Below are 12,796 nucleotides of genomic sequence, written 5' to 3'. Positions count from 1 at the left end.
CACTCCAAGTCAGCACTTAATCCTTTCAATGAACCCCAGTATCTTTCGAATCTTTCTCATTTAAAATGAATCCGTAGAAAGATTGTCATCCTCCGCCATCTTGGATAACAAGTGAGAGACCGGACTGGAAACTAGTGAGTCCTTTTCGTTTTGGTCAGCAGTCAGCGGTAACCAGTCCCGCTCTTCCAGGTTTGGGGCGGTTTTATTCAAAACGTTTGTACCTACGATCTGACACGCTTTTGTGGTGACGATTTTTTTGTTAGTTTTACTCTTTAAATGCTGATCCAGGCAAGGAAATGCTTACAACAACTCAAGTAAAGAGGTAAGCATTAACTTTAAGCGAATAACATTTGATTTGATGGCTTATTGTCTTCAAAATGAGGAACGATTTACATGCATGAAGAATTCACATTTTCACACCTGCGAGTCAATTTGTGAAAGAAGGAGACTCAATTTGGCTTAAATGCTATAGCCCTGTAAAAATTGGTAAAGCTTTAACTAGAATAATGAAGTTAGATCAAATGTTGATGCAAATGATTTGGAAAAAAAGTTCTCATACGGCAAGTTACATGTGTATGATTGACAACTGATTCCTTCTCGTAAAAATGCTAATTTCTGTCATTTTAACTATTGTAATCAATGCAGAAAATGCCTGAGAAAGCTATTATGGACGTTTGTAAGTAGAGACCCAAATTTATGAGTCTACTCTTCACACAATTTAATTGTAATGATCAGTGATTGAAGCATAATATGTACTGTATTTTTTTTAGTTGCCATGAAAGAGTATAAAGAGACACATCTGAAAAAAATTATTTGATGGGACAGCAGGGAAAGGTCCTTTACAGCAGACAAAAGTGCTTAGCAGCCAATTCTGCCTCCTCAACCAGTTATGGTTTGATGTATTTGGGGATCTCTCCTTGCAGACTTGTTATATAGTTCTGTGTTTTAAAGCTTTTTTTGTTTTTAAATTTAAAACAAGAACCCAATCCAAAGATTTTAACATGAGTTAAATGTTTAGGTTCATGCAATAAAAAAATGTTGCCGCTTTGAAATCTGTAGTCCATTTTTTTTGTCTGTGAGCTATGGTAATAACTGTTAATAGCTTGACTACAATGGATTTTTTGAAGTTTCCAGCACATTTCTGATTTGCTGGAATATTATTTTACAGGATCAGGATATGATAACCTTGTTTCTTGTGTTCCATGTGTGCACTAGTACTTCTATTTCTCAGTGAGTTCAAGCTATTTTTCTTGATTTTTCTGACCTTGTTCAAATGCAAGCATTAGGCATGAGATGTGTAATTCCTATTGCAATACTATTCCATAAATGTTTAGAGGCTAGTCAAAGCCTATTTACATCGTATAGTATTTCTATGTAAGTGCTATGTACATGCAATTTTTGCTATGGACCCTCAGTTAGTAGGTAGATTCTATTTACAATATAATGTAAATGCTATGAAACAGTTATGTTTGTCCTATTTCCAGTTTTTTACAGCTATGTAGAGGCTAATTGTAGCCTATTTACACCCTATGCTATCACTATGTAAGTGTTGTATGTAACTATGTATACACTATATGTGTTGTGTATTTTCTGTTTCGAATCTATGTAGAAACTATGTTGAAACTGTTTTCATTTTTGGACACAAAAAACCGTCCCATAACATAGCCTTTACATATGCTATGTAAAGGTTCCATTTGACTAGCTAAAACATACATGTAGCATTTCCTTTCAAAATATATAGATGAGGCATATGTATAACAAAGCTTTTGAATAAGGCCTATATATCGAAGTTACATACACTGTATGTGTATCATAACACCATTTACATACGTGTATGGTTGTTACATAGGATTTACAAACTAGATTACACGTAGGATCATGACTAAAACACCACACGAGTACATACGGGTAACATACGAGTAACATACGAGTAACATACGGAACATACGGACACATACGAGTAACATACGACTAACATACGAGTAACATACGGATATATACGACTAACATACGGATACATACGACTAACATACTGATACATACGAGTAAAAAAATACGAAAATATACGAGTGAAATTCATACCAGTAAATTTTTATGCAAAGTAACGACAACTTAAGTAAAATATTATGCATTACTTCCCCGACTAAGGAAAGTTTGCGTTACAAGAGCAAAGATATTTGATATTAAACTGGTGGCCTGGGTTTAATAGCTTTGTAATTCCTGATATCTTGATGCGAAAAATACATACCCCTTGGACCTCTGATATGAAGTGTGTGTGAGTGAGTGTGTGGGTGGGGGGGGGGGGGAGGAAGGGGGGTTTGATGCCACCCCCTTAGGGTTTTGGTAAATGAGGTGAGAAAGGGTTGGATGCCACCCCCCTCAAATTTTACAAATTTTGGAAAGGAGATTTACTCTGTTGCTGAAACTTTAAGCAGCTGTTCGTTTATTGCTTGCGGATTTTTGATGTGTCAACTGTTCCCAAAATTCGACATTTTAAACATAATTCTTCTACATTTTTACATGTACCTGGTTACATTTAAGCTTTCTGGCTTGATTTCGCACTGATTTTTTTGCCATTAAAAAAGGCAACTAAGGTGAAATAGTGAAATCAAGATGGCGGATCTGATGACGTCATACGACGTCAGCGACATCCAAAATATATTGTCATCTTGCAGCGCAAGCTAGGGGTTTTGCACTCCATGTGAATTTATTTTACTGTGACTAAATGTAACGAAAGCCTTAGGGGGGGGGGGGGGACGTGTTTGCTGACGTGCAAAAATGCTTGCAAGGCTTATAATTAGAGCTTAGTTTATGAGAAAAACACTCGTATTACTCGTATGTATTGGTATGTATCCGTATGTTAGTCGTATGTATCCGTGTGTTAGTCGTATGTTAGTCGTATGTTAGTCGTATGTATTCGTATGTATCCGTATGTTCCGTATGTTACTCGTATGTTACCCGTATGTACTCGTGTGGTGTTTTAGTCATGATCTACACGTAGTGTCTGGTTCTACAAGGGTAACAATAATATGTTGCAGCTTTTTGAATTATGCATTTGAAGTAGTCTCTTTCAAATAATATTTTATCTTACCTTCATATTTTTTAGTAAAATAAGTGGTAATTTTTTTCCATTAATCAAAATTTGGATTACCATTATTATGTTGCCAAGAGGTGCATCACGCTTTGATTTTACTCGCGAACAATGTAGTAGTGTCCTTGTTTTCAGTTTCAAAGTTGTATAAATAGTTCATTGCTTTGTAATAAAAATAGGATTTCTGTTTTAATAAAATGTTATTCTAAAGTTTTTTCTACTCTTTCTATTTTGGTAGTGTTTTTTAGCAGAATATGAGAAACATCTTGATAAGATCTCATATTAAGATCTTGTGAGAATCTTGGTAAGGTCTTGTAAGATCTTACAAGAATCGTGGTAAGATCCTGTAAGATCTTACAAAAATATTGGTAAGATCTTGTAAGATCTTACAAGGAACTTGGTAAGACCTGGTAAGATCTTACAAGAATCTTAGTAAGATCTTGGTAAGATCTTGGTAAGATCGGGTAAGACCTTGGTAAGATCTTTGTAAGATCTTTGAAAGATCTTGGTAAGTTCTTGGTAAGATCTTGTAAGATCTTGTAAGAATCTTGTAAGAATCTTGTAAGATTCTTGTAAGATTCTTGTAAGAATCTTGTAAGAATCTTAAATAAGAAGTAAGATAAGATCTTATTAAGAATCTTATTAAGAATCTTACTAAGATCTTAATAAGATTTCCACCTGGGATTTCATTTAACCACAGGACATCGAACGAAAGTTTCTTCTGATCAAGGGTAGTACAAGCAAACTCATAATGTGCCCAGAACTCTTGCTAGTAATATTTATTGGAGTTTTCTCACATTTCTTTCATTTCCAAACTACCCCTTTAGCATAACTAATTTTGTACCAGTCAATTTATTAAAAGCTTGAACATCTCCCTCGGGAACACCTTCCCCTGGACATTTGACATTTTGATTTTGCATGGTAAAATTGTCAAATTTCCATCCCCTGGAGCAAAAGCTGTGTTCAAATTAACAAATGGTAAACGCCATAGCATGTACTATTGAGTTATGAATGCACGCGGGAGGTTGCTAAGCACGAAAGAAGCGTAAGAGTTGCCGAGTGCGACTCTACTTTCTTGAGTGCTTATCAAACATCCCAAGTGCATTCATAACTCAATAGTACATGCTATGGCGTTCACCATTTGTTTTATAACATAATCGTGAACACCACTCCTGCGTGTTTCGCTTTTATTGGCATAAATCAAATTTGGTCAACAGACGAGGTCAACACAACTTTGCTTTCTAAAGACAACTTTGAATTAACAAGACAAAATGATAAAAGAACAGTTTTTCCAGTCAAAAATTTTATTGGAATCAACAATAATTTGCTCTTTGGAGAGAAAACATTTTGATTTTCTTGCGAGCATCGACACAAACAAGCTGTCTTTGCACATGCTTCGCTTCTGTTGAAAGCGATCAAGCTATATCGCAAACAGCATGACTTTTCCAAAAAAAACGATGTTACATTATATCAACTCAAATGGCCGATGAACTAAATCTCAAAAAGAAAATCGACATTCCAAAACACCATTTACCTTTGTGTAGCATCTTCCCTGGTCTCATAAAATCCATTTCAATTCCGCGATTTGGCTTGAATATTTAAGCAGAGTTTAGATTGCGTTTTGGAAATCAAAGCAGTACAAACACAAAACGCTCTTTCATCGCTTTAAGACCTTCAATCCTCCTTTTGCACTGCTGCTTAATCTTAAGGGCTGCTACAGATGTATATCTTTCTATTTTGAGCTCTGTAGAGGTTCACCCCTATTCTAAGAGGAGGAAAATATGTCTTGGAAAATTAGGACTGATGCGCTCGTGACCGCATTTTCTTCTTAAGTTAGATCGCACGTCAGCTGTCGTCAGCGAGCGTGCACCCATGGGCAAATAGAAAATGATCAGTTGGCCAATCAGAATGCGCATTTTATCCAATAATGCTCCATGTTAGGGCCGTAGTAGGCATTGCCACAAAACAGGGACATTCGTGCTAAAAATGTCCAATGAAAAAGAACTGAATTCAACCTTGAACACCCACTTTGAACTTCCATCTGTGTTCCACTGTTCTATAAAAGTGTTTAAATTTTTTGCAAGTAAAACTTTTCCTCTACCTTGTAACAGTCAACACAAAGCTTTTGAAGGCTACACAGCGTAACAAAGAATGGTGTTGTTTCTTGATGACTTTAAAGAGGGTGGTAAAGGGTACTTTGGTGAAATGTAAAATGATTTCATAAGAAGCCATGAACCGTGATTTTCCAAAATTATTCTTTGTGAAATGAGAAAGAAGTATTTAATTTGTCGTGAGCCGTGATTCTGGTTGTGTCTTCTATTTTTTTGGACATTTAATAATTAACAATATTGTGTGACCGTGTGCCTAATGAGTATACCCAAAATTGTAGACATTACGTACACAATATATCAAGGGACTTTCCAAGATACAATTGTGGCAGGAATATGTTGGAAGAAAAGTCAACAATGCATCAGGGTTGAATTTGTGCTGAAATCTTGCCTTTGCATGTTCTTCCTCACTCTTCCCCAGAGTAATAACCTGGCTTGAGCCTGCAATCTAATGGAAAACCCATTGCCTTGTCAGCGGTCAACTTAAAAAAAAAAAAACATGCAACCTCAATGAGCTCTTGACTTGAGCTTACGATATGGTCACATGATACTGGTCAGTGGATACCTTGCTTTGACAGCTGTCAATTAATCATAACATGGATGACCAATATCAATGATGTTCCTATGGTAATGGTGCTACTCTCTTATTTTTCAAGGTAATTGACTTGGCGTACGGATGTACGGACAGACGTACGTACGTACGGACAGTCGTGTGACAACAAAATTTTTGAGATTGATGGGTTACCAAATTTCCTAAGGTATGGGGCTCTGTTTGCGCACTTTTGGTGCGCAGGAGCTCTGCTATAATTCCATCCAGTGACGTCACTTACTGTTTCTATAATGATGTAAAGTAATTTCTGATTGGTTTTCAGTTTGTGCAGGTTAGCACGGTTTTTGTTAAAGCCGGGGTGCCGGGACCTTTACTCTGCTATTTTTATTTTTGTCCCGGCTATTTTACGCGCAGGTTGTACAAGGATTCCTTCAATATGAAGAGAATAGTCAACCGATATTTGTATTTTATTAAATCAAATCGTGCTTTATTTCTCTGCTACTGGGTATTGTTAGTTGTACCACAATTTGCGTACATGTATGTGTAGCTGATTTGGAGTTCATGACAAGATGTTATCAAGTAACAGAAAACACATTGATCGGCGCGCCCTGCTTTTGTCATTAGGGAGTTTAAGCAAATTGCTATGGCGGGCTCTAATACGGCTGCCGGAAGTAAATTTCTTCAAAAATGAGACACTGTGCATGTTAGACGGTTACGGTCAGCCATAGCGCGAAGGAAATGAAGCGGAAAATCGACCAGTATTTTACCCAAAGTTACCCATTAGGCCTCACAAATTCAAAAATTTTCTGGGGGAGGTCCCCCTTACCCCCCAGTGGGAGGGGGATGACCCCCTACCACACCTATTCCGACTTGGCACAGCGTGCCAAGATGGCGGCAGAGGCGCTATCCTGGTCCTTGCTATATGTTCAATTGTCCCTGCTATTAAAAAACATAACAAAAACCATGAGGTTAGATACAAGTTTTTTATTGTCAGCTTAATTTTGGGCGTTGCTGGCAATGGTATAAATGCGGTTTGAGTTAATTATCAATCTTTTAGCTCATTCTACTGCTCTACCTTAAGTGCTCTTGATTGTAAACATGGCATCCCTGGAATGAGAAACACAGTCATGTTCTCACTTTTTGTAATCAGACTTATGACTTAGAGTATTTACAGTATTGTTTTTCACCATGTTTATTCACTCAGATTCACAGACAAGTCACTCCTTTAACTTTTTATACCCACGGTTGTCTGCAATTCTCTTCAACATTAACAACATTGCAAGTCCATATTTCCCTCAAAACATCCATCATGTCAATTTATAGGTGGCATAAGATAACTATGAATTTTGCAATCAGAAATCATAACTAATTGTTCTGAAGTTTGCATTTTGTTTGACTACTACGTAATATTTATTGCAAATTCATAGTGAACTTTGGTAATTGCAAAAGATTGGTGGAAACTGCTAATGTTGAGTGGTTTTTGAAATGGTGTAGATTTTACATTGTTTTAACAGCTTTATTATTGATTATTTTGCTGATGGATCGCCCAGAAAAACATGTCTGTGAAGGGTTTTTCCTTATTTCAATTCCACAGGTCAAGTAAAAAAAGCAACAGAAGAAGAAGAAGAAGAAAAAGAAAAAGAAGAAAAAAGTACTTTATTTGTCCCTGAAGGTGGAGGTGCAGGTGATGATAATCTTGGTATGCAGTTTTTGTGTTATTAAATGTAATGACCTTTATTGACACTATTGTATTTGGGAATGACTGCAGAAATCTCATTTTGCATCAACCCTGGTTTCCATGGTTTCTCCATTCCTCCCCCTCCTTGGGGCCACTTGACAATAAGGGTTAGTTGCTTAAGATGTGGTCATTTAAGAGAGATTTGATTGTACATGTATGTACAATTCAATATAGAGTAAGATGAAAGTGGATAACAACATTTAAGTTTTGTTTCAAGTAGAATTGCTGATATAACTAGACCCTACCCTTATCCCACTTCTCAATAACCTACCCTTCCTATATCATCTGTTCAAAATGCGTCACTTACCAGCTTAACTTCCTCATGAATGTCTGCTTAAGATGGCTTAATACTACAGTTTTTCTGAGATTCAGTAACTTGTAGTGCATGCCGAGATCATTTCCTGCTGGACGGCAGTATTTAAGTTGTGCATAGAAAAATGATGCAGGTAAAATAACCCTAAGAAGAAATGAAAACAACTTCAGCTGCATTAAACCATTAATTGGTATATGCAGCAATAGTTTTTAACTGCTTTCAAAAATGCGGTTAAGCCTAGGAACAATAACATATGACAAAAAAGGTTGGTTAATAAAGAGTTTTAATTTTGCTCTTTGCTTTCTTGCATCTGATATAAATAATATGGCATCACATGAGTGCGCACTTAAATAAATGGAATGCACAGTTCAATTCCTGTCCAAGGTTGTAAAAGCCTGAACCTTTGATCCAAGATTGCTAAAAAAACTATCGTAAAGACCATGATAAAATCTTCACCATTGATTTGTTGGCAGGGGTGAATCGTGTTTAAGCCACAAAGATTTAAAAAATCTGTAAGACAGAATTTGAGCTAATTTTTCAAAATGGACAAAATTTCACATTTTCTTAGTTTGCAATAAATCTGTCCTACAGATTTCTATTCTACTTTGAACAAATGTTTAATTAGAGCCAATTTCTAATTCCTGAAATTTGGAAGTAGGGTCCTACTTGTAAGTACATGTAGATTTTGAGAAAAGTATCTCTTCTTAGGAACTAATATAATGGTCATTAGTTTTGGCCATTTGTAGCATTGAGATAATTTTAAATTTATTTAATTGTTCAAGTTTTACATGTAAATTTGGGTTAAGACTTATTATATTAGCAAACAGTAAATAGGGAAAGGAAAAACAACTTTGAACACTTTTCAGAAGAGTTAAGAAGGATTCTGCTCAAAGTTTGAGCAATAAGTGCAAAAATTATTTACTAAAAATCTACTCATAGCACAGTAACTTTTGGAATGCTATTTAAAACAGCTTACCATAGTTCATTTCTGTAAGTGACCCCACAATTTAATTCTCAAGCATTCCAAGGCTGTTGCCTAACAGGAGCCCGGTAGCCTAGGGCTCCCAAAGAATAACTCTGGGCGCCTTAATTTTTCACAGCAATACCTTTCACTTCATATGTTGGGCTCCTAAGTTCTCAGCGTTTAGCTCTGAGGGCCCCTTTAAAATTTTCTTAGGCAGCAGCCTTGCATTCTCAAGAAAGCTAATGTCAAACCTCTTAAGAATGCTTAAGGCGTGTGTTGTGTTTTTAACTGACGTGAAACGTCTGTTTTAATTGAGATGTGGATAACTTCAAATTCAATTTTCGCTGGCGGGGTCAGCTTGGGAGTTGAAGTCTCGATAAGTTCTTCTTAACTGTATTTAAATATTACTCTGCCATGAGGCTTTTTGGTAACTTAATTTTTTCCATTGATATTTCTTAAATGTTTTGCGGAAATCATCGTGAAAGTTGGTCTCTTACACTCTGTCAAAACTGTAGTAGAACATGATGAGCTGTATGCTCTAACAGTGTAGCCAGGCCCCTCGCTTGTCACTCAGACAGGGACAGAGAACCTGTTGTTTAATGTTCATGTAAAACCATTTTTTGACAAGGAAAACCCAGTCAAAAATTATCCTTTGCATTATTGACGTGCTAAGGCAAGGCCTTATATTGACTGCATGCTGGCGACGGAGAAAGAAAATGTCAGAATCTGCTTAAGACCACTTACTGTAAGCTATACATCACCTGGTGCTGATTCAGTTTAGTAGCACATGCTTTGTATACATTTAACTTTGGCACGTAAATTACTAGAATAAGCTTTAAAAATTAGTTGTGAGTTATTTTGTTGTACACCATTTACTTTCAGATTAGTTCATTAACCTCTGATAACAGCCACATAATGTAGTGCCGGGCTCATGTCCCAAACTTCATTTGATAGATGGTGACCAGCTCTTGCTTTCATTTTGAGGCCAGTAGCTTGGTTTTCCATTTGGGCATGTGCAATTTAAGGCAAACTTTTAGAATAAGAGTACCCATCTCTGTTTCATCTTGTTCATCTTTGCCAGAGGCAAAGATGTCTTCCTGTGAAGAGGCACTGTTCACACTTTTTGTTTGACTCAGTCTTTGGTGATCTGTAAAATGTTCGTAAGCAAAGAACTTCAAAACATGTTTATTTCTTTCATTGCCTGTAAATAGTCAGTGAAGGTGATTGGACAGTGTGTAATTTCTTTCAAAATAATTTTTCTCTTATTTACTGTTATATAAAGCAGCTTTAAGAGAGCTTTTTAGTCCTTGTACTTGTGACGTCTTCACTGTCCATGACAGATGTTTTTGATAAGCAACCTATAAACTGGAAAAAAACCTTTCAAATGCATCTAAACGGGTGTGATAGGATTAATTTGGCCAGATGGAGGTACACGCAATAAACCTACAAAATTTTCCTCTCAAAATCAAAGAGAAATTTGACACATATCTATCATGGACATTTTCAGCCCATTTTGACAACTTTTAATTTGTCGACCATCTGTCAAAACTTTCCAAGAGGAACAGAGGTGAAGAAAGAAAGAAAAAAGGAAAACAAAAGAAACAGAGATGGGTACTCTTATTCTAAAAGTTTGCCTTAAATTGCACATGCCCAAATGGAAAACCAAGCTACTGGCCTCAAAATGAAAGCAAGAGCTGGTCACCATCTATCAAATGAAGTTTGGGACATGAGCTACTTTGACGGTCAAACTTGTGTATTACACAACTTTGACCGTCACTTTTGGCGGTCAAAGTTGTGTAATACACAAGTTTGACCGTCAAAGTTGTTTAATACACAACTTTGACACATGAGCTCACGGCGACAATTTTTGGACGCTGCCATTGCGAAAAAAAATATTTAGGTGAAAAACAAACTCGCAGTTTGCTCTTTCTAACAGAAATTGCTTTTGCAGGACTTTCCTTTGCCTGGTCTATTGGACCGGGCAAGGATAAGGCATTAACTTTTCATTTTTGAGGAGATAATCTCCTCCGAGTCATCCGTCCAGTCGGAGTGGTAGTCATTCCGACGATCCCAGCCACAGGTAACCCAGGCTCACTGTGTGCGTCACGCAGGTATTAAAATATAGAGAACATATGAGGCGAAGTTTAGGTTTGAAAATTTGCTAGAAAATGGTAATAAAAATCGATAAAACTTACCATGTGGTGAGCTGTTGTTGTCTTTAATACGTACACGAAGTTTCGGGGAAAATGGTCCCCGTTCACCTTCCTTCATAATATAGTGACAAGGTAGGAGACGGAAGCCAGCGTCGGGACTCCGATCGACCCAAAACAAGCACGATTTTTTCCGCGAAAATCAAATCCAGTCGCTAAATAAACACGCCAGGTTCGTGGAATAGGAATTTCTCTAAACCATGAATCCACCGAAGCATCTCCAGGTAGCAACGCGGAGCCACCAGACTCCGTAAAACTTGTAAGTTAACCTGCTAAAATGGCGGCCAGAAAGCGTGGTACTCACGAAGTGCCCAATTCAAAATGGCTCTGAACTCTGGACGCCTGGTGACGAGTATAATAAGTCTCCCTCGAGGGAGGGGAGTCCCAAATTTCTAAAAACAAAACTCACTGAGCAATTTGGGACTCCCCTCCCTCGAGGGAGACTTATTATACTCGTCACCAGGCGTCCAGAGTTCAGCGCCATTTTGAATTGGGCACTTCGTGAGTACCACGCTTTCTGGCCGCCATTTTAGCAGGTTAACTTACAAGTTTTACGGAGTCTGGTGGCTCCGCGTTGCTACCTGGAGATGCTTCGGTGGATTCATGGTTTAGAGAAATTCCTATTCCACGAACCTGGCGTGTTTATTTAGCGACTGGATTTGATTTTCGTGGAAAAAATCGTGCTTGTTTTGGGTCGATCGGAGTCCCGACGCTGGCTTCCGTCTCCTACCTTGTCACTACATTATGAAGGAAGGTGAACGGGGACCATTTTCCCACAAACTTTGTGTACGTATTAAAGACAACAACAGCTCACCACATGGTAAGTTTGATCGATTTTTATTACCATTTTCTAGCAAATTTTCAGACCTAAACTTCGCCTCATATGTTCTCTATATTTTAATACCTACGTGACGCACACAGTGAGCGTGGGTTACCTGTGTCCCAGCTTGAACGCAAGTGCGTAAATTCCTCAAATAACAACGTCAAAAGTGAAAAAAAAGATCAACAACAACTGATGTACGGATGCAACTGAAAACGTGGGCGTCAAAGGATGTCACCTAATTTGCGAAAACTACCTCGTTCCGTGCAAAAAAAAAAGAAACGAACAAACAGCGAGTTACCTATCCACATGTAGTTGCTCGCAGGCGAGCGTGAGACAAAACAAAACATGCAAATTTTGAGGTCAACGCACGACAAAATCATTTTCGTATAAGCCCTTTCGTAATGAAAAGAACCATCTCAACAGCAACATTATTTTAAAAATAATTATTTTTTAATTTGCTGCAGCAAACTACAGCGACACTACATAGACTAGGTTGTTCGTTTTCGATAAGGTCAGACCATCCGTAAAAAATCAAGCTGTCAATCACAGATTTGTTTACAAAGAGATAGCTCGGAGTTCGTGCAAGTCTTACCAAACTTTTTAGTATGCGATTAAATGAAAAAAGTTTTGCTTAAACAAAAAAAAAGGCAATTGCTTAAAGAAGTAAGATTACATAATTGAGATAACGGTGTGAAAAAGGTGGTAATTAAAAAAGAACGCGGTGAGCAAAGTGAATTCAATGAATTCGACTTTGAATTCGTCTTTTTGACTGCAGAAGTGAAGACGAATGTGAACTTTTGAGTGATAAACATGAAAGGAAAATTTTGGCAAGAACCTTTAGTCTCGGTTTGTTTCTGTTTGTCTTTTTTTTCCAATTGAAGGAACATTTAAGCTTATTTTAGCTTTACTCTAATACAAGAAATTAGCTCATCCAATTTACTGCGGCTAAAATTTTAATTTTTAGTCGCAAGTTGGTCATAGAATATACGCATCAAGGAT

The 12,796-nt window shown here is 37.2% G+C and overlaps 1 protein-coding gene across 5 annotated transcripts in view; it reads left to right on the top strand.

The window, feature by feature from the left end:
* LOC137985097 (uncharacterized) overlaps positions 1 to 12,796 on the top strand; it is a 43,583-nt gene that overhangs the window by 2,752 nt on the left and 28,035 nt on the right. For 4 of the 5 annotated variants that reach the window (XR_011119233.1, XR_011119234.1, XR_011119235.1 and 1 more), the window contains exon 2: positions 7,344 to 7,448. Coding sequence is in view for 2 of the 5 variants with exons in the window: in XM_068832570.1 (XP_068688671.1) it covers positions 7,344 to 7,448 (105 nt within the window). In the remaining 3 variants the exon portion in view is untranslated. The remainder of the gene's footprint in view (positions 1 to 7,343; positions 7,449 to 12,796) is intronic. The other variant, XM_068832571.1, reaches the window with a different exon arrangement.

Source organism: Montipora foliosa, chromosome 14 (assembly GCF_036669935.1).
Source record: "Montipora foliosa isolate CH-2021 chromosome 14, ASM3666993v2, whole genome shotgun sequence".
NCBI classification, from domain to species: domain Eukaryota; kingdom Metazoa; phylum Cnidaria; class Anthozoa; order Scleractinia; family Acroporidae; genus Montipora; species Montipora foliosa.
Note: the sequence above shows the minus strand (reverse complement) of the source record. Positions and strands in the feature narration are given on the sequence as shown.